The 25,829-nt window shown below is 37.1% G+C and overlaps 1 protein-coding gene across 1 annotated transcript in view; it reads left to right on the forward strand.

Moving 5' to 3' along the window:
* Positions 1 to 19,909: 19,909 nt before the first annotated feature.
* Positions 19,910 to 25,829, forward strand: part of slc25a36a (solute carrier family 25 member 36a) — a 31,391-nt gene continuing 25,471 nt past the window's right edge. The window contains exons 1-2 of the mRNA XM_039654598.2: positions 19,910 to 20,350; positions 24,052 to 24,216. Coding sequence (XP_039510532.1) covers positions 20,310 to 20,350; positions 24,052 to 24,216 — 206 coding nt within the window. The 5' untranslated portion in view covers positions 19,910 to 20,309. The remainder of the gene's footprint in view (positions 20,351 to 24,051; positions 24,217 to 25,829) is intronic.

The raw sequence follows: 25,829 nt of genomic DNA on the forward strand, positions 1-25,829 counted from the left end.
CAGATCAATAGCAGCCCTTTCCAGTTTTCCACAGTCCATCGTATTCTATCACAGCGAGCCAAAAATGATCTGATCTCTGCCATCGCACACAGATCATTGGGCATTTTTCAGAGACCTGTCATCCAGCCACATCTGTTTGGTGTTTACACGTTTAGCTTCATGAAAATGGAGCTATAAGGTCTTCCTAAGAGACTCTGAGGTCAAGGTCACAGTCTGACATACAAGCATTTTGTATTTTGCTCTGTGTTTGCAGGGTTACAAGACGCCTTTTGTGAAACGTTCAAACGGCCTTTTATTCATTGACTCACTGCAACATACTATTTTCAATAAATACGTTTAAAATTGTAGTCATCCATCATTTTTTTTTCTCTCCATTATTACCGGTTCTGCCAAAGTTGTGTTTGGATCAATATGAGGAATTTTCTCTGCCAGTTTTGGACTAGCGTACAGTACCTTCAAGGTTCATTACAAATTATTGCATAATCTGATTGTGTTTTCAGGATTGTAGACATAAAAAAAACACACCAAAGAAGTTTACTTTGCTGTTGTGGTGCTATTTTATTCACCATCATTATATCTGGCATAAAATGCAATATTCCTCTGGTCTTTTTCAATAAATCAACCAACATTTCACTGCTACATTTTATGTAAAATGTCTAACATTTCACTGCTCCCAGGCGCCAATATATCTCATATACATTTGCCAGTCACAGTTTCAAACCACAGAGAAAAGAAAAAACTTTTTGTGTCGAGTTTTAACTTTATCGAGGATAGATGCTCTTAAACCTCTCATAGTTTTGCTTATGTTTTTCCTCTTTAACAATGCTTTAACGAGGTGTGGAAAGTCAGACAAAATTAGTCAAAATGAAAGATCTCTCAGAAAATACGGCAGTAAAGTCTCGGCATGGCAACTTAACGACTGAGCTAGTCCAGACTGCAGATCGTTCATGCACAAGGTCCACCCTGTTAGGTGGAATGTGACGTTTTTAACACGAAGAGCCATGGAGTTACATGATTCACAGTGTTTCTTTCCAGTCATGAATAAAGTTTATGTTTGTAAATTGGAAAACATTTTTTATTTTCTCTATTAAGAAAGAATATTTCTATCGAACACCAAGAGGCCAATATTAACATTTCACCAAGGTAAAACACAGAAGCAAAATCCAATGCAATCATTAATTTTGCAGACGCTTTCTGGTAACTTTCCAGGAGCTCCTTCTCGACATTTTTACATCTGGGGGAGGGGATGTAAAACCATGCAGAGGACCTCTGAGAAATGTTTATTTACACTTATTCAATCAAACGAGCGAGGAGGAGGTACAGCTCGGTGCTTGTATATCACACCGAGTCGAGAAAGTAGAGAGTTAAACTGAGATATGGCGTGAACATTTGCAGAACATTCCTTAAGGCTCTGCGCCATGTTACGATAACAATCAAAGAGTAGTAACAACTCACTCCCACAATCCGTCTTCACGTGTGCCGCGAGCAAGCTACTCATTACCTCCTGCCCAATGGATGGAGAGAGCGAGACAGACAAAGACAAACAGATAGAAAAATACATTAGCGGACCACACCGGGCTCTCGTAAGCGTCGGCGGGCATGTTTCTCACATAGATTTTAGCAGGCAGAGAGGGAGAAAAAGGTGAATCTTGTTTTCATTACAGGAGAAAATTGAACTGGCAGCTATTGAGCCCCATCAATCATGAATTCCATCATGGGCTGTCAGGGTTGAGTTATCACCCTGAATGGCATTCCCACACACACAGGCTCACACCGGCACCGAAACCTTCATCTGTCTCTTCCTCTTGTTCCCCAGCACCCCTACACTCCCAATCACTGATTCGTGCTTTGTATTTTCATTCTGTAAAAGTATTATGGTTTTGCAATAAAAATCTGCCATTTTTGGACCCTGTAATTCGATTAAATCCACATCGTAAAACTAAAATACAAACTGTTATGATGCAGATTTACAATATGTATTGTGTTTTTAGTCTAGATTTAAAACCACAAAACATTAAGCAACCGTTTTCAATATTGATGGTAATGAGAAGTGTTTCTTGAGCATCAAATAAAAGTATTAGAAAGATTTCTAAAGGATCATGTGACAGTACTGAAAGCTTTGCCATGTGGGAATAAATTACTTTTTAAAATAGAACTATATATATATATATATATATATATATATATATATATATATATACTGTATATATATGATTATAAAAGACTTTTGAAACATTCCCAGACTCTCAACAATTTCACTGTTTTCTGCAGAGCTGCTTCATGGCCAAATTAAACTCATTTCTCAATTTATGTACTTTACACATATATTGAACTGAAATAAATCAACACAAAAAAAACTGATTTAAACTGAACAATGACTGTTCACTATTGTCTTTTTAGAGCTGCATCATTGAATCATTGTGTTCCTGTTGATCTCAGCAAAGCTGCTTTGAAACAATCTGTATTGAATAAAGTGCTATATAAATAAAGGTGACTTGACTTGACTTGACAACTCACCCTTATAACGTGACAACATAACTGCATTTCATCAGCGACCAATGGCATTTAAATCTTTTGTAGTATCAAGACTGGTATCAACTTGTCTTGGGCACAATGATTTGGACAAAGGTTCAGGGAAAGTTGAACCAAGAAACAGTGAGCCCTGTTTTAAGATCATCCCTGATGAAATAGAATAGTTAAGATTGTTTTTTAGAGATGCTCCTGTCACGAGAATTTTTGGATTCTGTGTTAGCACCCCCCCCCCCCCCCACCTTTACAATGGTAGCATAGGTGCACTCGAACAATCATTCATAAAAACGCATAAAACTTTAGTTTACAAAGACGTGAAATTTTGTGGTCTGGGGTGTTCACTGATATTCTCACACAAAAATCGCTGCAAAAGATGCTTTCCAACAGGTTTTATCGTAGTTTTTGTCCGACTTCATTTTCTTCCTGTTTCCACAGTATTGTCGAGTTCACGTGCGCCATCATTGGTAACTAGATAACTAAGGATCGCGCACGCAAACTCGATAATCGACTACTGTGGACTTCGACCAAAAACAGGAAGCATATTTTGCAGCGATTTTTGTGTGAGCATATCAGTGAACACCCCAGACAACTCAGTGAGTTTCACGTCTTTGTAAACTAAAGTTTTATGCGTTTTAATGAATGATTGTTCGAGTGCACCTATGCTTTTTTTCAAAATTCTCGTGACAGGAGCATCTGTCTAAAAAACAATCTTAACTATTCTATTTCATCAGGGACGATCTTAAAACAGGGCTTTAATTGTAAAATACCGAACTTGTCCTTTAATAAACAAAACGCAGCAGCTCGAGTTCTTAACAGAACCAGGATGTATGACCATATTAGCCCGGTTCTGTCAAAACTGCATTTGGCTGTCTATATTGTATACATTTTAAAATATTGCTGATTACTTACAAAGCACTAAACGGTTTATCTGAGCGAGCTCATAACGCATTATAGTCCTTCACGTCTATTGCGATCTTGAAATTCCAGCCAGTTGATAATACATCAAAATCGAATGCAGGCGGTAGATCCTTTTCCTATTTAGCACCAAAACTTTGGAATAGTCTTCCTAACATTGTCTGGGAAGCAAACACAATCTGTCAGTTTATATCTAGACTAAAAACATCTCTTTGACCTGGCTAGCATACACATAACACATTATCGACTTCCATAATTCAATTTTAGGCTGCATAGGTTTGGTCAGCCAGAACCGGGAAAATTTCCCATAAATCCTGATGTACTCGTTACATCATAAGAAGAATTGTGTCTAAGCTAATATTAGTCTCTCTGTTTATCCCAAGGTTTACCACAGTCTGCCGGATCCAGGCCGTAGCCAGATCTGATGAAACACAATGACAACACAGTCCTGAAGAGTCAACTCTCTCCCATGTGAAGGCCTCCTTCCCTTTACCCTATGTACAGATAAAATGTTGTCAAAATAATTCCAGTTCACATAAAAATGCGGAAGCATAAAAAAAAAATTCTGTATAATGAATTTTTAAGGCCAAATTTTAAGTAATTTGTTAAGGTCAGTTTTAAAAGAAGGACTACACGCCTGCGCACATATATATCCAAATGCGCATACCTATAGACTAAACATGTAATACGCATGTGCACGCCATCAGCATTTTCACAGATTCACGTTTTTTAAGTTTACATGGAGGTGATAACGTTTTAAAAATAATTTCAACGCTTGCACCGTGGAACCTATTTCAAGGTTTGCATTCTCGATCCACGAGGTACTGTTGTTGTGCCAATGAGAGGGCTGGAGCGCATCAAGGGTTTTCTGTTAGAACAGTGTTGTGTATCTTTGTAACGGGAGTTAATCAATCAAAACTAACTTTAACTGGACAATAATATTATTTTAGAGTTACTGTAATTTCCTATTACCACTGTAAAGCTGCTTTGAAACAGTCAATATTGTCAAAAGCGCTTTGTAAATGAAGGTGACTTGAGTTGACTTTTGTATTCCAAAAAAACAGCAAACTGAAAATCATCAAACCGGCCTAAAAGAAAAGAAGCTCCTTAAGGATATGAAACCAAGACGTTGGACAGTGCCATTGATTGACAGCTAATTCAGATCCAGTCAAACGGGGGATGAAGTTTTCATTGGAAGGAGGACAATAGCTGGCAGGCAGTTTCCAACCCTCGTATTGCTGCAAGGACGTAGAATTTTGGCATAATAAACACAACTCAGTCCGATGAGGAGCACATTCCCTCACCCAGATAAATAAACAGCAGCAGTCAATAGAATCTGCACCATCTTTCTCTCTTATTACCAGCTAGCATCGATTTTATTTTTCATTACTCTTTTCTTCCCCACCCGCTAAGCAGAGGCAGGTGGGTGAAAAAAGGACACAGTCAAAAATATGAAACGGAAATATGGATGCCTCCCTCTTTCTTTCTCATATTCTTTCTGCTTTTATCTCTTCAGCCATTTATTCTGGTTTTCCCCTCACCTCTGCATTTCTCTGTAATCCTCGCTTGGTCACCATCCATTTGTGCATCTGTGTGTGTACGTGAGAGGCCCAACAGCCCTCTGAATTGAGTCATATTGATTTGAGAGCATACGTTTTATTTCGGCGATGCATCAGCCAAGATGCATGGCATCAAAAGAGCTGAAGGGAGGCTTTCATGTCGATGGAGAGGGTGTGTGTGTTATCGCCTGAGATCAAGGTTCCTGTGAGTGTGTGTGTTTGTATTTGGGCAGAGAAAAAAAAAACGACAAACCGTGTCATGGAGGGAAGCAGTGGATGGTGAAAAAGAGGGCATGTGCTCCGGTTTCAAGAAACGGATAAAAATGTAGTGTTCATTTCCAAAATGTGAACACGCACCATTATGTCCAATTATTCGGGGTTAGCAGTGGGGGGGTTATTTGGGGTTAGCAGTGGGGGCATCCCTATTTGCAATTCTATATAGTAAGCAAGATGAGGATTAGAGGGTCCCAAATCATAGTACACAGACAACATAGGCTTGTGCATCAAAAACCCTCGATGGTACACTTTTAAATTTTATCCAAAAAATATTTATTTGCATCAATGGTTCCATGTGGAACTTTTAACATCCATGGAATTTTTTCAGTGTACAAAAGGTTCTTTATAGTGGAAATTGAAATCCAATTATAGTTAAATGAAGTGGAAAGTGGAAAACTTGCAGCAATGCAAGTTTGAGAGGAGCATCCCCGACAAATCTTGCGAGAATCACAACATGCTTTACGGCAACGACGTCGCACAACAACTTATGAAGACACTTGTGTGCATTTCAGACCTGATACTCGACGATGGAAAAAGCAAAGAAAACGTGGTCGGAAGACACTAGGAAAAGGAAAAGAGAATGAGCCTCTCTGCTCAACCCGTGAATAAATGCATCAGTCCACAAGTTTTGTTTGAGTTCTTTAATGGTTTAGTGGTAGATCTTTTGCCAAGCATGTCAGAGGTTATAGGTTCTAAGTTTTTTCTCTCTCATCAAAACTGAATATGTTCATCAGTGGTTAAAGTCTATATCAAGCAGGATTTTATTTTGTGATTTCACCGGAATGAATAGAGAGTCTCCGCAGCCTCGATAGATTGAAGAGTACGTCCGAGTGAAGACATGTGTGCTGCCACAAGAGACACTATGTATCCATGACACTGATAGCAGTGGACATGAGCGCTCAGCTTGAGTTCAAAAACACATTTTAGCGCTAGATCTCTTATTTAATGCAATGAATGCACACTATGCAAGATTTGTACCTTAATAATAAAAATTTACCTTAATCCACATAAATCCAATCTGGTTCCGATCAGGTTTAGCAGGCTCACAACACTCGGTATAAACATGATCTGTCAAGTCAGGTTTAATCCAGAGTTTGTAATAAACTCTGAAGCGTGTGCACCTGAAAGTGTGATGTGCATCTAACAACCAATCACACGGAAAACGCATGGAAAGCTTTAGTTTGATTCACTTCTCGCGAGAGAGCCGGCACAATTCACAGCTCTGTTGAAGATTAAGAGATCACTATGAATCATATCATATCATTAAATTAAACGCATTTATAAGGCAGGAAAAAACACTGCTGCTGAAGTGAAAGTTTGAGAAGACAGCTGAAAGAAAATTAAAGCTCTAGAATAACGTTCTGCAAGAAAGACTCAATGTTACGTCACTCATTAGTTTCTGGTCTATCCAATGACTAAATATTTGGAGTATAAAGGATTGTTACTTAGACATGTTTGAGTTTGCAGATGTTGACGCAAACATTCACCTCCATCCTCCTCACAACCATGAGGATGGTGACCATCAACTAGCTCCACTGGTGGGAAAAACGCATTGGACTCACTCAGCCACAGCCGTTCGTTGCTCTGGTTGGTTGTAGTGTTATCCTATTGCGTGCAAACAACGCATTCTCACCCCAAGGCGTCACCTTTTGACCATGCTTCAATATTAAAAGGAAAAAAGGAAAAGCGTCAGTTAGATGACATGGGTTTAGGTCTGGGGTAGGGTTACAAGCGATCCTTGGGCGTCATCAAACTGATTTCTTTGAAAATTAATTTCTTTTCTTTTCAACTGAAGAAAGAATGGCATGAATATCTTGGATGACATGGGGGTGAGTAAATTATGTGATGTCACTAACCCTAGAGGAATGTCGTGTAGTCCATACCAGCCATTTGTTGTAGTCCTTTTCTTTAAAAGCAAATATCTTCCTTTGCTTTGAACTTTGAGCATTGTCACTTTGATAATGCTCTAACAGCAACATTACACCCTAACTAAAGTTAGAAAAGTGAAATCATACACTACCACCCCTTTAAGATATCTGAAAAGGAACATGTAGCAGATATCTGAAATGTTCATGTTGACTAGGCAAAACTGAATCTGCAGCACATATCCAGTCTAGCTGTTAAATGTTAAATTGGCTTGCCACAAGTAGGGTGAGTTGTGATTTCGTGTAGCCTTTAAAGGAATGAGTTTGATGCATCAACTGCAACAGTCTAAATTTTAGGATGTAGTTCAATCAGCAATAGTAATATTCCAATATTGATGTATATTGGCTTACTACATAATTAAAATAACTCCATACTTTTAATGTGCAGAGGTAGAGCTGAAATATACAAACTGTTCCTCAAAGATGTTGCTGTCACAACAGATCAAAGTTCTGCAGTGTGTATCAAGAGCGTATCAGCATGTTATCAATTATACACGAAGAATTTGGGAGGGGGAAAATGTAATATAAACATTAAAGAAGTTTTGGGTTAAGAAGGGCTGCTGTGATCTTCGAGTATCCTCATGTAAAATTCTGATTTTAATTTCTAAAAATCCTTGTCTCACCCACGCTTCTGCTTGCACAGCGCATGCATGCACCCTCACGCACACGTGCAAACACATATTCTGCATGGCGCCAACAAGGAAAAAACGTCATAAGCCTTTTAGAAAAAGCCAACTAAAGCAGTGCGCCAAACACTGAGGTCAGGATGTATTTGACAAAGAGGGGAAGTTTTGCTATTTTACCTCATGCAGGTCAACATCACACAGCAAATATCACACCCTGTGGACTCATAAAAAATAACCAGGCACATTTCATAAGACTTTCGTAAAGACTTTGACTCCTGAACGGAGATACTGATACTAAATCTCTTGAAATTTCTGACTGAAATGTAGGCATCTAGCATTACTTGCTAACCAGTTCCAGGGGGTAGGGTCTCATTTTAGGGGGCATTTGATTGAAATCTGTGCAGTTCAGCATGAGTCATCAATTTATGTGCAAAGGAAAGGCTAAATTTTATATCTGCTAAAAGTGAGTTTGGTAACAGACATGGACAAAAACAACACAAAACACATCTCATCTGATTTCTTTGGATCTTTAAAATGTAAGATGTAACAGTGCTTGAGCATGTTCCATATTAAATAACATATTTTAATTTATTTTAAAATAAAATATTATTTTAATATTATCAGAGTGTAGATCTAAAGAGCTAAATAACCACTATCAAAACATATGAAAACATCTGAAAATCAATGTATTAACCACTTAACATACAGGCCATCTTCCACTTAAGGATGTCTGGCAGGCAGTTCATCAGCTAGAATGCTTGTCTCAGTGAAGATGTACAGAACGGCGAGAAAATCAGAGAGGTGGGAGTGGAAAACTTCAGTGAGTGTGGACCTCCTCTCCTCTTCCTTCAGAAACCCCTCTCTCCTGCGGTTATGACATTCTCTGCTGCAGAGGGGGAGGTGGGAGTAGGGTGCTTCCTACTAAGACACTTAGATCTGAGAGAACCGAGTCTGACCCAGTTTACAGAGGACAGAGAACGAGAGAATGAGGGAGGGGTGGATGAAAAAAAGAATGCGATGAGGGATACAGGCAGAAAAAGAGGACTTAAGATAGGCAAAACAGTTGTGATAATTTCACATAAACACTATTTTTATACAATCAAACCACAAACGCACACGGTCAGTTGAAATATTAGTTAACATGTGAAAAAATATATCCATGTTTTACTCCCAAATGACCCTCACCATCAATAGTTGGTTCATTTTTTTTTCCCCCACCAAGGGTAAAGATGTAACCGTTTGCACAACAGAAGCAAAGCACGTTCAATCGACGGTCATGTGGCGACATCTGGTGGCCAGAGGGAATATTACAAAAACAAATGGATATTATTTCATCCGTAAACTTTAAATCATTCTTTTAAAATTATGACTTTAACCATGTCAGCAATACCCTTTTTTTGGAAGCATGATTTACACCCAAATTTCTGTGGAAATTGTTATTTTATGGTTAATAATGCTTTAAAGGTGCAATGTGTAAAAATGGTGGTAATCTATTAACAGAAATGCAATATGACACCCATAACTATGTTTTCAGTGGTGTGTAAAGAACTTACTTAATAAACCGTAATGTTTTTATTACCTTAGAATGATACATTTATATCCACATAACCGCGATAATCCCCTTCTAAGGTCGACATATTGTGACGTCATGTTTCTACCGTAGCCGAACGCGAACAAACAGCGCTACAAGACGCGTTTTGTCACTACCTTGAAAGAGAAAGAGCAGAAACCTATAGAAGCCATAGACACCATGAGTAGTGACTTTTCCCTTGTGAGTGGTTAATATGTTGTTGGATTGTTTCATGTAACTTAGTTCTCCTCGCTGTGTTAGTGCTTTGCTATGTGGGGATAAATGTGCTGTTACGTTCACATTTCATGAGACAGTTCGTGCTGTTACGTTCACAATTCGTGAGACAGCTGATTAGTACTCATGTCATTGACTGGAAAACAGTATGTTACAGGAATCACTAACCCGTCGATTTTGGAAGAGTTCTAAGTCGATCGCTTAGAGTCTATTGTGTGTAGTAAATGGTGTCTATGGGATGCGGAGGCGTGCGTGCTATAACAATCATGTCATTTTCGCCGCGCGCACCTTTGTGCTCATGCGAACGTGTCAAGTATAAACAAGCTTTACGCTTTAACCAGTTCAGTCACAGTAACAGCTCATATTAGCCAGCTAAACTTTTACTAACCTGATAAAAAATATATAGCTGCATAGTTTCATGTGGTTCTTCTCCCTTGCTGTATTATGGGTTTGCTATGTGGGGAGAAATGTGCTGGTTGTGAGCCAATCAGCTGATTACTATTATTATATTATATATTAAAACCCTTGATCCTCACCTGACTATGGCTTTCTAAACTTTATCCATGATGTGGTTTATAAAGGACTGTGGTACAGAAACAGTGACAATGTTACACACTCTTGGCTTACTCTGGCTATTTTCTGCTGTCTCAGGCGTTTTAGCCACCGTAGCCCGTTTTTGTCCCGTTTTAGCCACCGTAGCTTCTTCGAAAGGGTGTGCTGAGCCCTTAGTGCAAACTCGCAACCGAACCGCTAGATGTCGCTAAAAATCACACACTGCAACTTTAACATAACAGCTACATTTTAACTAAAAATAATAGCCTAATTAAATATATATTTAATATATAATAATATTGCTTTTTTTAAATTGGCAGTTGTGTTTTGTTACTTCACAGCTACTTTTTAGTCGGTTGCAATTTGATTTCAGGAGAGCATGTGAATAAAACATGCATCCTGCAATGGATGCCCATTTCGAATAAATAGCCTATATCTGCAAAAAGCATTCCATTTAGGCGCACAATAGCAAATAGATATAACAGACATGGAAAACTGTAATTTAAAAAATTTAAATTTAGCCTACTTTCATGATGTCTTTAAGACTAAAATGTGTTCTATCACACTGTTAAACCGTCTCTATACCAGGGAGGAAAATGAAGTTCTGAATGTGCAGTGCTTGCTCAAAGATCCTGTGGAAGTCCCAAGCTGTAATGATTTGTAATGAGTTATTGTGCATAGCTTCAGGCACACTGCAACATGAAATATCAAGAAATGTTCCAGGAAAAAAGAAACAAAAAGAGGGGGTGGTAAAAACAGTGACTCTGTGGAGTAGTCTATATTGTCATTACATTTTATAGAAAAATAAAATAAAATAAACATTTACATGGGAATCAAACAAAACACAACAGTCTATTCTATTCTAGTGATAGTGATGGAATGCTCCATATATGGAGCTTATTCTACTACTACTACTACTACTACTACTACTACTACTATTAATAATAATAATAATAATAATAATATAACCTTTATATGTGTGTGTGTGCGTGTGTGTGTGTGTGTGTGTGTCACTGCTCACTACAGATCAAGCTTCACAATCTCTAGCAGATGCCGCCACATCTCATCAAAGAGACAGGAGGACAATAACAATGTGAATACAAATTTATTTGGGTCTGCACTTACATTGAAATGACAATGCATTCTCACCCCAAGGCGTCACCTTTGACCATGCTTCAATATTTGACGTTTTAGGCGCCCTTTAGCGTCACTTACATGACGCGATCCTACGGCGTCATCTAACTGACGCTAAAGGAAAGCGTCAGTTAGAGGACGCGGTTAGGTTTAGGTGTGGGGTGGGGGTAGGGTACACGCGATCCTAGGGCGTCATCTAAAGGCCAATTTATACTTCTGCGTCGAGGGTACGCCGTTATGAGCATTTATACTTCTGCGTTCAGGTCTTGTTGCTCTGCAGTACTGCTCCGAAACGCTAGTTGGCGGCGGAGAGTTTTAATGTTCCACTGTGTTTAGATTCCTCACGGCTAGGTTACTACAAGCAATAGCGATTGAAAGAGAGTGGATCATGTTGGAGTTGGAGCTTATTGAGGTGGAAAAACAGTTCACTTTAGTGAAATTACTAAAACTGAAAGGCAGAAATGAGAGAAGACGTCGGAGGAGATGGTACGTGTGGAAATCATAGACAGTGATGGAAATGTGTGAGAAGGTACGTGCGGAAATGCGTAGGAGCCTAGGAGGAAATGCGATGCTACCAAGCCGACCAATCACCGATCTTGCGGTCCGCGTCGTCGCGACGTGTAGTTACATTTTTGAGGAGGTGCGCGTCAGGCGACGGCGAAGGGTACGCGCAATGGGATGCCTCTGTGCGTATGCTACGCCGTACCTACTGCGCGCACCCTACGCAGAAGTATAAATTGGCCTTAACTGACGCTAAAGGGCGCCTAAAGCGTCAGATATTGAAGCATGTACAAATGCGTCAGTTAAGTGACGCCTTGGGGGTGAGAATGGGCTGGAAATGAATCATTTGATACAATGAACTTATTGTGTACATACATGTTTTTACATTTTACTTATATTTTGAAAATACCTGCATGTTACAACTGTAATTCATTTATGTAATTACATTTGTAATTAGCTATACTGTTGCTCCTTGCCTTACACCTTAATCTACCCTTAAACCGACCCATACCACCACACCTGAGCCTATAACCTTACCCGTATCATACCTCAGTAGCAGCAAAAGTGTTTCACAATTCAACCTGAACATAAAAGGTATATTGCACTTATTTTTCGATGTCAATGCATAGTACTAAAAGCCACTTAAAGTGAGACCAAATACGCTGCTGAAGGAAAACTTTAATATTTTGTATAAGTACGTGTGGATCAGTTTTGTTCCATAAAGCTGATGGCAAATATAATTACTAAACATTATTAAAATTAAAATTATTTTACTTTGTTACCATTAGCATTATTAATATTTTATTTTTCAAATTAACTAGGATTGTAACAGAAGTGACAAGTTCCCTTGATTTTTTTCTTTCCTAAAAATACATTTTCTAAGATGGCATCAATTGTCCATATAAAAACACACACCATTGAACAGACTAAAATATCATGCCATTAAATGATCATCATTAAAAGCTAACCGCAAACAATGTAGCAGTAATGAGCCATAGCATAAAAGTTTAAAAAAGATAGGCTACATCAATAAGCATTTTTCATGTCGTAAACTCACCAAGGGCACTTCGAAAAGTTTATTCTTTTTGTAAACTTTGACCTTGAAATCACTTTGCCACAACTTTTTGAATTTTCAAAATACTAGTTTTTAACATCAATAACTTTAAATACATGAAATAAAGAAAAGGGGATTGTTGTTGTTGTTTTTGCACACATGTAATTTAAAAAAACAATAATATATGTTTGCATAAGTGATGAAATCTTGATTCATCAAGTCAAAAGTTGTATCTCATTTTATGTTGAAATGTGTAAATAAGACAAAAACAAATCACATCCTCATTTCTGATGCCAACATTTCACTTTGTCTAAAATTTAACCAAAGATCTGGAAACCTATGTAGACTAACTAACATGCTAACGGGACTGTGCATATTTGAACTTAACTGACTCTGACCTTTGCTTCACTTTGTGTTCTGTCCTCACATCATGTCAAAGTCTAAAACAGGCAAACAAACATACAACAACAAAAAAACGTGACATCCTAACATAGCGGGGGGAAAACTATACCAAAATTTAAAAGACATTTATTTATTCTACAAAAACATTAACATATTTACTGACACATCCCTTGAGACCTACTGATATAAAATATAATTCAACTTTATTTGGAGTAGCCTACCAACTTCTTTTGCATATTTCTTAATATTAAGCCTAAATTATGTTGTAACATCACTATTATTAAGGATACGATCACTGTATAATATTTGCCTTTAAATGCAAGATATTTGTACCTAAACTATACATGAAGGAGTTTCATTTTAGCACTACACTTATGTATCTTTAGTTGGACCTCAGCACTATTTCTGGATAACTAAGTAAAATTAGTTGTTCCAATTTAGCAGACTTTAAGTATATCAATACCAAAAGTGCAATTGCAGGGAATTTATATTAAGTAAATAAATATGTAAATGTATTTGTATTATTCTTAGCATAAAATATAGCTTTATGTAACATTTTGGAATGTTTCTTTTCCACCAATTAGTGACAAAGGACACTATTGTATTTGAAATTCAAATACAAATAAATAAATATATTGTAGGATTTTTAAATATATTAAAAATACATTAGCATCACGCTTTTACCTTTTTTTCACAATACAACTTTTAACACACTTTAAAATAATTGTGCTTAGAAAAATATACTTAATGTGAAAATTCTGTTTATTTTTTAAAAGTGTATATGAAGAGTTCAGATCCAAAAGCCTCTAAATGCCATTTGAAATTTTCTTCTTGAATGATTATTTTTATCAAACTTGTATATTTAAGTTCCGTAATTTCACTTAAATAACAATTAATAGCTAATTATAATTGCCATTTAAGTGAAATCACTGAACTTAAATATACAAGCTTGATAAAAATGATCATTCTAGAAGAAAATTTCAAATGGCACTTAGAGGCTTTTGCATCTGAACTCTTCATTTGCACTTTATTAAAAATATATTTTAAGTACATTTTAACTGTGTGCTGGAAATTATCATTGTAACAATGCATTGGTTTTAAAACTGTATGCATTAGTATTTTGTACTAAGTATAGCCTAGTATTATTTGTTTATTAATGTGCATTTATTGAAGACACAGTAGTGTACACTTATGGTCTTTGCCGATATCCTCATGGGCAAGTGTGCCAACATGTAGCGCTGTTGTGCTTCAGGAGACCCGAGTTCGAGTATAAATTAATATCCCTAATTAATGTATTAGTCCCTATACGGGCATTATATACTTAATACTTAGAGTAGGCTATACTATATACTTGAAGTTTTTCAAATTTAGTAAACAAAAGTACACTAAATACACTTAAAAGTTAATGTAATTACAACTAAAATATACTTACACAAGTTGTTTCAAAATAGCTTCACTTCAAGTTAACTTATCATGAACACCCTTGAAGTAGGCCGATACTAAATTAGTCAGGCTGCAAGTATAGCCTTTTTTTCACTAGTCATAGCAAAATCTTGAACATTCATTTTCTCAGTAACATTTTAAAACCTCAACAAAACTGTCTTCACTAATTTGAACTGTACACAAACACAAACATTCACAAAATATTCTTGGTTAATAAAATCATTAGTATTGTTATGAATAAATAACTTTAGCACATAAAACTAAATGTTCACATAAGTTTTTGTTGTTGTTTTTATATTTAACTTTTTGTCAAATTACATAACCAACACAGCACACAGACTGGCTATATGTAAGGCTTTAACTGACCTCGTCTGCTTTGGTCCAGGTTTAATGTCTGTCGACGTCTGTCATGTGAGCCATAGAATGACATATTAGTGTAGTTGATCAGATACTGTAACTGAACATAGAAGGGTTTCACTCAGGACTCATGTGAGTTAAATGAACTAAAAAACGTGTACTCTATTAGAAAACAACTCGCACCAGACCCGGCCTTAACATCATGGGACCTGGATAGGACTCTCATTATCTCTGTGGGAAACACGAGATGTGTATTATGGGTGTGTTGCAGCCATTGTGTGTCTTTATTTGAGTTTGGTAACAAAAGCACGGTTTCTGAAACTACTCAATGTAACATTGTTGAAGCAATTTAGAGTTTATTATTATTATTATTATTATTATTATTATTGCTTTGGCGCAATTTTCACAAGCAAGTGTTACATTTTCAAAACTCTTATACTAACAGATTATCAAAAGTGCACTTTTCCCCCCAGACATTTCAGCATTCAATTGTGTTAGAACAATACACAAAATTACAAAGTATCCTTTTCACAACACAAATAAGTGTTTCATCTATAAAAACATTTCATTCACAACTGCCTTTCATACTGCTATCACAGTCAAACTTTTCATTTCATTTCACTTTTTATTCATTTTAATACATTTGTTGCATTTTTCAGTGGAATACATTGTTTAATCCAACTGTAATTACAATCAATTAATAATTTGGTACATAGATATTCTAGAAGTAGTTTCTTGTTTGCCATTTCTGATGCAAATTCACAAAAAATTCACTTTCTACATGAACTAGTTCAAAGTTCAGTTCATAAATTGTAAAATAAACTAGTTCAGTTCATAGTTCATACTTCACAATTTTGAACTAAGTTCTAAAAAAAAAAATGAACTAGTTCTTTTTTTTTCCATATGTTGCTGCGACTCCTGCGAGCTATTATTACGCCCACAACCCATATCAACCACTACAGCAATTATAAAATCTTACGCAGAAATGTAAGATTTTTTCCCATCCTCACGACCTTTTCTTAAAGGAGCATTACACCCATTTCAACATTAATCTTTATTGAAAGTGGAGGAGCGAAAGCATAAAATGAGGAGCGACAACGGCAGTTGGAGAGAGAAACAGGCCTGATTTTATGTTGTGTTTTGTTTCTGTTGTGTGTGGAGAGCATGTCAATAAGGGGCTGCCAATGAAGTTTCTTCCATCATTATCATACTTCCTATCTCAACAGCGCTTGTTAGCTTAGCTTCCAAACAAGATAGCGGATATTGATTTCAGTTTCTGCAAGTGAAGTCCCACCCACTGATCTGTAATAGGCCTGTAGGGTGAGTGGGTCCCACACCCTTCAATAATGATGAGCTAATGTTTGTAATCTCTACACTTTTTAATGAAATGTGACTTCCTGCTTATTATGACACAAAATTATGATTTTTACGTCAGCAGGAAGTAAAACAATTAAATCCTTATTTCTCCCATCCCAGGGGAAAATAAGGGAATAAACTATGACCATTCAAAAATATGACTGGGTTTCTAAAGATATAAAGCTTAATGCAAATGGGTGAAGTGTCCCTTTAAAACTGATCATACGATGCGATGCCTCCTCAATGCTTTGTCGACTACATGCTACTTTTTGCCTTGATGATGCATGCGGTGGCCGCAGTGCAACACTGGTGGCTGGTGTTGCCAGATTGAGCATTTTTTCACTACATATCATGGCCTGTTTACGTGTTTTAGCCGGGTTTTTGCCCGGAAGGCTTTTTAAAGGGGGGGTTGACTGTTTTTTTTTTCTTTGCATGATTGTGTTTATGGTCAACGCATTCTCACCCCAAGGCGTCACCTTTGACCATGCTTCAATATTTGACGTTTTAGGCGCCCTTTAGCGTCACTTACATGACGCGATCCTACGGCGTCATCTAACTGACGCTAAAGGAAAGCGTCAGTTAGAGGACGCGGTTAGGTTTAGGTGTGGGGTGGGGGTAGGGTACACACGATCCTAGGGCGTCATCTAACTGACGCTAAAGGGCGCCTTAAGCGTCAGATATTGAAGCATGGTCAAATGCTTCCCAAGGCGTCAGTAAGGTGATGCCTTGGGGGTGAGAATGGGCTGTTATGGTTTGCAATATAACATATATTTGTGGTTTTTCTTTTTTAAAAAGTCTTATTTTTCATAAACTTCACCTTTATTGTCAGCCGCGCTCTCCTCTGTCCCATGAACGAGCTGTCGACTTCCTGATTCTATGAAACCACTCCCTCAGAAACAGGCAGTGGGCTCAGATTGGTTAGTTTGGGCCGGTGTGTGGTGATTGGCTAAACTGTCGCTCACGTTGTCCGGATGCTGCAACGCATTCTCACCCCAAGGCGTCACCTTTGACCATGCTTCAATATTTGATGTTTTAGGCGCCCTTTAGCGTCACTTACATGACGCGATCCTACGGCGTCATCTAACTGACGCTAAAGGAAAGCGTCAGTTAGAGGACGCGGTTAGGTTTAGGTGTGGGGGTAGGGTACACGCGATCCTAGGGCGTCATTTAACTGACGCTAAAGGGCGCCTAAAGCGTCAGATATTGAAGCATGTCCAAATGCTTCCCAAGGCAGTTAAGTGACGCCTTGGGGGTGAGAATGGGCTGGGATACTTCACGCCCATTACCTTTACGGGCGAAACGTGCCTGCACTCAAATGTAAATAATGGTGTGAACTGCAGTTTGAGGCAGAATCAGACCGAGAAAGCGGCGATGAGCAGAGTCGAGCAGAACCTCACCACACACAGCTCTTACTAAATGTTTCGGAATGATAATTTGCTTCATTTGCTACGTTCGTGTCATTTATAAATCTATTTCTGTTCATGTGGGCTAAACATTTTTTCAGAATTAAAAAATGTCAGAACTTCAGAATTATAATAGTTTTTTTTATTGACCATGTAAGATTGCTCATAATGAATTTTATTTTCCATTTGATGGTATCAGCATTAAATAAGAAAAAAAAAATAATAAAGAAAATTAGAGCACACATGGAAAATCATCATTGAATTGTGAAATGATGTGTTATTTATCTGCTGTATTTGTTGTAATAAAAAAAAGTTAAATACATTGTTAATGTGAATAAATAGTTTACTTATTTTTTTTTTTAAAAATCACTACCATAAAATGATTAAAGACAATTGCTCAGACTAGGTCAAGCAAGCTTGTGATGTTTGGAGTGACTGACCCCACACAGATCAATCTAATTTTAGAACCCTTATCTATGTTAAACAAAGTTATTTTGCTGACCATTGCTAGATTTTTATGTCATGGTTTAATATTAAGCTGATTTAAGTCATGACTTAGTTAAATGCAATACATTAAAGATTCAGACACTGAATTTTCAAAACAATTCCAGCAATAGCTATAGAGAATGGAAATGAACAGCATGTTTGATGGTGAACTTTGTTCTCTTTGGCAATATGAGTTTCAATAAAGTGCTGCACAGTTAATCATGGACCTATTTTTTCCAGCACCAGATTGGGCCCATTGCTAAATGAGAGTATGTACGATCTAATGGATTCCAAGTTGCTGTGCATCGAACTTAAATTATATTGCAGTTTTCTTGTGACCCTTCTCATGGCATGACACGTAAATGACACAAGCTGATCATATATTTATTTGACTTATTAAGGACAATTTTGCCAGTTGGTGTGAAAGACTGCTTGTTCCATGCTGATGCCATCATCCTCATGTTTTCTCTATCATTATCTCTCAAGCTCAAATACAAAACAAAAAGCCCAAAACAAAATCTAAAAAGAGAGAGAAAAAAAAATCAGTTCAATTGCACTTAAACTTAGCTGACATCACAGTTCGGAGGTACTTGATTGATCAGGTCATCCTAATTTGAGGTCATTGTTCTTGCAGTTATATTTGGTCTTGTGAATGTCATGGCCTTATCTATAAAAGAAAAAAAAGCGGTCATAAGTCAGCTATCTGAACAATTTTAATGAAGGGAGAAGACCCTGTCTGCACCACTTTCTCATTGTATTTTATTAGGTTGGCATGCCATAAGAAATTAGATTTGCCATGCACATGATCTGAGCTTGTAGCTCTAATCTTGAAACCAAGAGGCGTGTGCATTTTATTCAGCTATTTAGTAAGGAAACCACATTTTCTTATAAGGGATGCTGTAACTGTTGTCTGCTGACAGACACGGGTCTTCACTCATTTACATATTACAGTGTTCCCATTCCTTTTGACATGCATTATGTAACTTTTTCATGCATTTGTGATTATCATATAAGTATTTTTTTTTAAATAATAATTTTATAGTGATTGCACTCACACAGAGACATGTAGTCAAATAGATTTTGTAGAACTGTGCATAACTAGGAAATAAAATCACATCAGCTTATGCAATTTAAATAACATGAACTTCACAGATTTCCCTGATTTTAATCACATCTAAATAATTCCCTGGTATGTTCTCCAAGAACAACTCAGGTCTGGTATTAATAGGCCTACTCAAATAAAAATGAAGGAATAAGTACGTTTTTTATCAAACAAATAATAAAAAAATATATAAATAGGCTGTATGACATTGTCGTGTGTCTGCTAAAGTAATCTTTGTTAACGTTTCAGGGGAACTAGGCTATAATAGCAGCATGGTTGTATTCTGCATATAAACAAATGTCAAATATGTGTCTTCCCTTAACCTCTAAAAAAAACGGGATAAATCAATATTTACGATTTATCAATTCCCCGATCATGTGAAAGGGGCATGATAGGGCGGGGTAATTGACGTCACGCAGCAAACCGTCCAATCGCGGACTCTGTTTTGCGGTGTCTGATTGGCTCGTAAATAGCGACTCTTGTGTCCGTCTCAGTCATTTCTCTCCAGCCTCTGATTCACTGGCAATACATATTCTACACGGATTTAGCTCCACAAAAAACGCGTCCCCTGCAACCACAACCTAGAAATCAGATAGCTGTCTGTGTTGTTTATAAGAAAAGAACGAGATAAATTAAAAGCGAAGCCGTCAGAGGAAAAAAAAATAGGCATCTGCGCACATCGACAGCCGTTAGCAGGCTGAGCTAGCCGCATCGCGCGACGCATTTCGCCCGCGAGACCTCGGGCTTAATAATTGTTTGCATGATAACCGTCATCCACATCAATTAAACTGAGACTGTCCAGCAGAATCGCAGCGGGGTTCGGCGGAGCTGTCCGGCTCTTGCTCGCACTGCAGGCCTGGTTGTGGGTGCGGAGAATGCTAAAGGATGAGTCAGAGGGACACACTGGTTCATCTATTTGCTGGAGGGTGAGTAGCGAGCCTGAGACAGACTGATCTATCACTGCTTTCAACCCGTCTCGTTGACATGTATCCGTTATAGCTTGATTGTTCTTAATATGTAGCATAAGGTACATGCAAAGCAAAATAACAGGTCGACCATAAAAAAATGTCAGATAGATGCTCATTCAACATTGCTGTAAAAAATTTAGGTGTCTGTCAGCATGCTTTATTTGTAAGTGCAAGGTCATGCAATGGTCATGTATGATCTCTTCTGAATTAGTCACAGAATCCTCCGGAACTCTCCAGAAAAGGCGGTTAACGTAACGTTACATGTTGTTCAGGAAGTGCTGTTTCTTCGATGCTTTCACTCATGTTTTGTGACATGCATAATGAGATTAGAGACACGATAAACTCGATAGTGCTCTTTGAATGAATGTGAACCTGTAAGTTAGCATATTACTGTTTCCTGTAGCAAATCAGAGGCTTTGTTGTAGGCCTGTGGTTTCAACTATCAGCTTGATGCTGGATGTGTGACAGGGATCTCTCTAGTATAAGACTATTTTTGACTCCATTCTCATTCCTGCATATCCCTCTGGCACTCCGCGAGGCCCATAGAAACGTCATTTTATTCGTAGGCGAATCAAAGGTTGCTGTCTCGCCAATTTTCATAATCAGGAATGTGCAGAAATGAGGGGAGTATATCACTCTTTAATAAGCTCATATCTCTGAAGGTCACTTGATGACTCCGACCCAGGAGGGCGATAAGAGGTCTAACAAGTTATTATTTTTTTTTTTTTAAAAAGAGGTCTAACAAATAGCTTCTAATAGCAGCATAACGTGCTATCTGATCATATTCCTACAATTAAAGTATGTTGTTGCATATAATGTTGGTGGGAATGGTTTTAGATAAGCTCATTCATACATTTTCTGTGACATGTCAATATAACTAGTTATTAGTTGTATTTATATTAATTGTGAGCAGTGAATAGATCACCTGCCCCTGGAAATAATTGTGATAAATAAATTGATGGTTCTGTTAAACAGATAATTACTGAAAATTAATGAGAATCCTTTTTTCAGTGCATAGCAATAACAGTTAAAAAAAAAAAAAAACAACTTTGAGAATTAAAATAATCCTATATCTATCCAACTGTTCTTATAAATAGGTTGGTGACCATTTACTTTAATGATAAAAAATAACAATAATTCTAGGGAAAGCATATCATTTATGTGCTGCAATTTTCTATCATATTTTTTGTGTTATCAGTCAATATTGGCTATTTGTCGTCAAATGCTTATTTAATTGAATTTTTTTTTAAATTTAGCACTAACTTGACAGTGATAGATTATGACAGATTTAACCCTTAAAGGGCATTACCTAACTAAGTTAGCTCCTACCTAAGAGTAGCACAAAAAAGGTATTACAAATGAAACAAGTGTACATTGATTGGCCAAAAACATGTGAAACACTGGAACCCGCCATTTTTAAAATGGCCATGTAAACCCACAGTTTATAGCCTATATATTTAGGCCTACTCCACGAACATGGAAAACAGTGATAAATGGATCAACTCAACTTTTATGCTAAGAAGGAAATCTAACGCGACTTTGAAGAGAGTCACATGATCATGTATTTCTGCTCAGCAACTTTGGGCAGCAAACAGTATAATCATTTTTCGTATCATTTCCTTTCTTCGTTTAACAGTTCTATCTAATAATGTATCAGATAGGACTGTTAAACTGATAACTAATGAAGACGTTGAATGTGAGCTCTGTGTGCTCAGGCTCTGACTAAATCATTCTCGACGGCGTCAAAATAAAAGTCCTGCACAACAACCAGAGCGGCAGGGTGTAGTAAGCGATGGCTTGCATCACTGCAAATTTCCAAGTGGTGGTACGAATGCAACCAGGGAAAAAAAAATATTCTAGGGGCACATTTAGTTATTGTACATTTAAAAAAAAAATATTGTACATTTACAATACAAAAGTTAATGTACACGACACGTCCATGAGTAACATCAAGTGGTTCTTGTGTGGGACACATTAGGCTAGTTTACTCAGATGACAGTGTCTGGGATCTTTTGAGTGGACTTGAGTTTCAAATTTGGATCAGGTCCTGTTCATGTGGGGCTGGTTACTTTAGCAAAGACTTTTGGGTAACGCTTCCTTTTACAGTCTTGTTACCCATGTACATACTATGTACTTATTATAGTAATTGCATTTACTTGGTAAACTGGGTACTAAACCTAAACCTTACCCTAACCCTTGTACTTGCCTTGTATTAGCCACTACTTTCTAGGCAAGTACACTGTAAGTACGCATAAGTACTGAACTGTAAAAGGAAGCATTACCGACTTTTGTTAGTTTACACCTGGGAGTTTCATCCCTTTGAACACAAACCTAAAGTGCAAACTGTTTTTTTTTTTTCTTGCTTCAAAACTAAACTAATCATTGACCAGGGGACTTCACTTTTGTGGTCACTTTCGCATTTGCCTATTTGGTCTTGCATTTCAGAAGAAATCAAATGCAGTTCCTTTCCTCTTTTCTGGGACTACTTCCTTTTTTTTCAAAAACAATTCTCTTTATGTAATAGTCTTTATAAAGTGTCAAATTCCATAAGTAACTGAGTAATAAAAAAAAAATCTTGTGGAATTTTTCTAAAAGGCCTCTGTAGAGCTTTTTAGTAGGAGTGGCAAATGGGTTTTGTTTGTGAAGTCGGCATGATCGTTCTGTTCATCGGCCAACCAGAGAGAGAGAGAGAGAGAGAGAGTCAGTGTGTAAACCTTAGCAGTAAGAAACCAGAGGGCTGCATATCTGGGGCAAAGTTCGTAGCTGCTCTCTGTATGTGTGTCTTTCGAAAGGTGGCACAAAAAATAGACCTTCAGAGGTTTAGAGCACACAAATTCATTTCTGAGGTCAGCTGGTTCAGCTTGTCATCAACATTCAGTGCTTCCTTGTCAACTTTATGCACACATAATAAAAGAAGAACAATGTGTTTGAGGTTTGTTTTATTAGTTTGATTGACTGGTGTCTTGTCAGACCTTTGACATTTAGTGACATAATTAAAGGTATCTTATTGTTGATAGTCAGTTTTGATGCTTTTTAAAGTCAATTAGTGGAAACTCATCAACTGAGAAGTGTCTGGTTTGTTTGCTATTGTATGCAATGTATTTTTGGTTTTGTTTGTGGGTCTTTTCCAGGCTTAGCCTCCTAATTTTCTGCTCACCCTAATGCACAAGCCAATACATGTTAAACTTGACCCACATACAGATGTAAATGCTGAATGCTGCCTTGACTTACAAGTCTAATCATTGTGCATGTCATATCAGCAGAAGGAAAATGCTCTGGCACTTGAAATGTAACACTTTATGTCAGCAGCTTATTTTTCAATCTAGGATTTTGCCTGTTTGGATCTTGTAGTTTTTTCTTGACAAAAGCAAAATCGCTGTTTTCATATCTAAAACGCAGCCTTGGTGAGCATGATGTCTTTCAAAAACAAACAAAAATAAATCGTACAGACCCTAAACTTTTGAACAGCAATGTATGTAGATTAATATTACTGTTTAATGATGTGTATTGTTAAATTGTGTACAAATGTACTGTGTACTGCATTTTACTTCTTGCTCTAAATATTTCAAAATAGTTTAAAAAAAGGTGACTAGTAACTAGTTATTTGGCACAAATTATATTGCGTGAACAATAAATAATTTCTCTCTCTGTCTCTGTAGCTGTGGTGGCACTGTAGGTGCAATATTGACATGTCCCTTGGAGGTGGTGAAGACGAGGCTGCAATCTTCTTCGGTGACTCTTTACATTTCTGAGGTTCAGCTCAGCACTGTGAATGGGGCCAGTGTTGCCCGTGTGGCCCCGCCTGGGCCTCTGCACTGTCTCAAGTGAGTACTTCAAAACCCAACTTGGTAAAACTTTATCAATAAGTGTTTTGTGATTGTCAAAACATTTGGTAATTAAACAATTTTAGTAACCATGTAAACACAATGTTTATCAATAAGCGTTTATTAATAAGTGTAAACACAATGTTTACATGGTGCAATAACTGGTATGCTACTGTTTTTACTAGGGCTGGGCAAAAAAATCGATTTTTCGATTAATCGTTTTTTAAAATGTGGTCGATTCAAAATCGATTCTCAACGGCCACGAATCGATTTTTTCCATATAAAGGGCTCGCGGACGCGGTGCTGCATCTTCTCGTCTCTCTGCACTAGGCAAGCGCTAAGCGCTGCAGCTGTCGATACACACACGCATTTAGGAGTCAGGACACGACGGAATATTCACTTGCACAATCGGGCCAGCATTGCATCGTGACCTATGATCGTAACTAACATTTATCATTCATTTGCTCAAGCAATGTTAAACCATCCCGTGCTTGCGCACTCTCAGAGATTTCTTTCACCGCGTGCACAGCCTAAATCCGCCTCACAAACAGCTCGCCAGAAACAAAAGTTTTATCCCTGGATTATATCGCTTTAACAGTTAAAACACGCAACATTATGTCAAAACTCTGGTCTTGGTGAGTAACCTCGTAAAGACAGTCGGTAATGTCTTAAATTAGCATTAAACGCGTGTGACAGAAAGTTAATGAAACAGTAATGGATTCGCACACTAGTTCTTAAAGTGAACGCAGCCATTTGTGTCAGTCATTAATTCTGTTGTCATAACAACAGAATATAGTATTAATTGTAAGCAATCAGAATTAATAGCCTTTGTATTTAATTCAGTCTGGACTAAAAAGACTATCCAGTGTTATTTTACATTGGATTACTTTATTCAGTTTCTGTAGTATTTCTGACATACCCAAAAAACTACCCCAAAATGTCTCTTAATTTGAGTCTTTATTCTATTGTATTTATTTGTGCTACTTTTTTCAATTTAATTCAAAGATTGAAATCAAGCATCCATAAATAAACTCATAACAAAAAAATACATTAACATTTAGGTAAGATCAATGTAAAAAATGTCTAAATATTTATATATTTATCTATCTTAAACATAAAATAACATGATACTGTTTGATCAAGCTGTGCGACTGTTCTGTGCGACTCTTTTTTGCATATTGCATCAAAATCTTTGTATGCATTTAGTGTACCTAAAATAAAAAGTGTTATAGGTTTATGGCTCTTAATTTTCTTGTATTAATTAACCACTAGTAAACTTATGTCCACTGTTCTTTTTTATAAATTATAAATATAGGATTTTTATTACATCTTCATTATAGTTGAATCGAGAATCAAATCAGCAATCGAGAATCGAAAATCGAATCGAGAATCGAAATCGAATCGAACTGAGAGCTTGCGAATCGAAATCGAATCGAAATTGAAATGTGAATCGATACCCAGCCCTAGTTTTTACTATTGAATAACACACATTTCACAATTTCAATTCATTTGATTTGATTCTGATCTTGATTCAATATCAATTCCTTTGGATAACTATTAGGTACAGTAGATATGTTAATGTGTTATGTTAGTTCTCCCCAAAAAAAAATATT

This window comes from Pimephales promelas, chromosome 5 (genome assembly GCF_988280905.1).
Source record: "Pimephales promelas chromosome 5, fPimPro1.hap1.1, whole genome shotgun sequence".
NCBI lineage: Eukaryota > Metazoa > Chordata > Actinopteri > Cypriniformes > Leuciscidae > Pimephales > Pimephales promelas.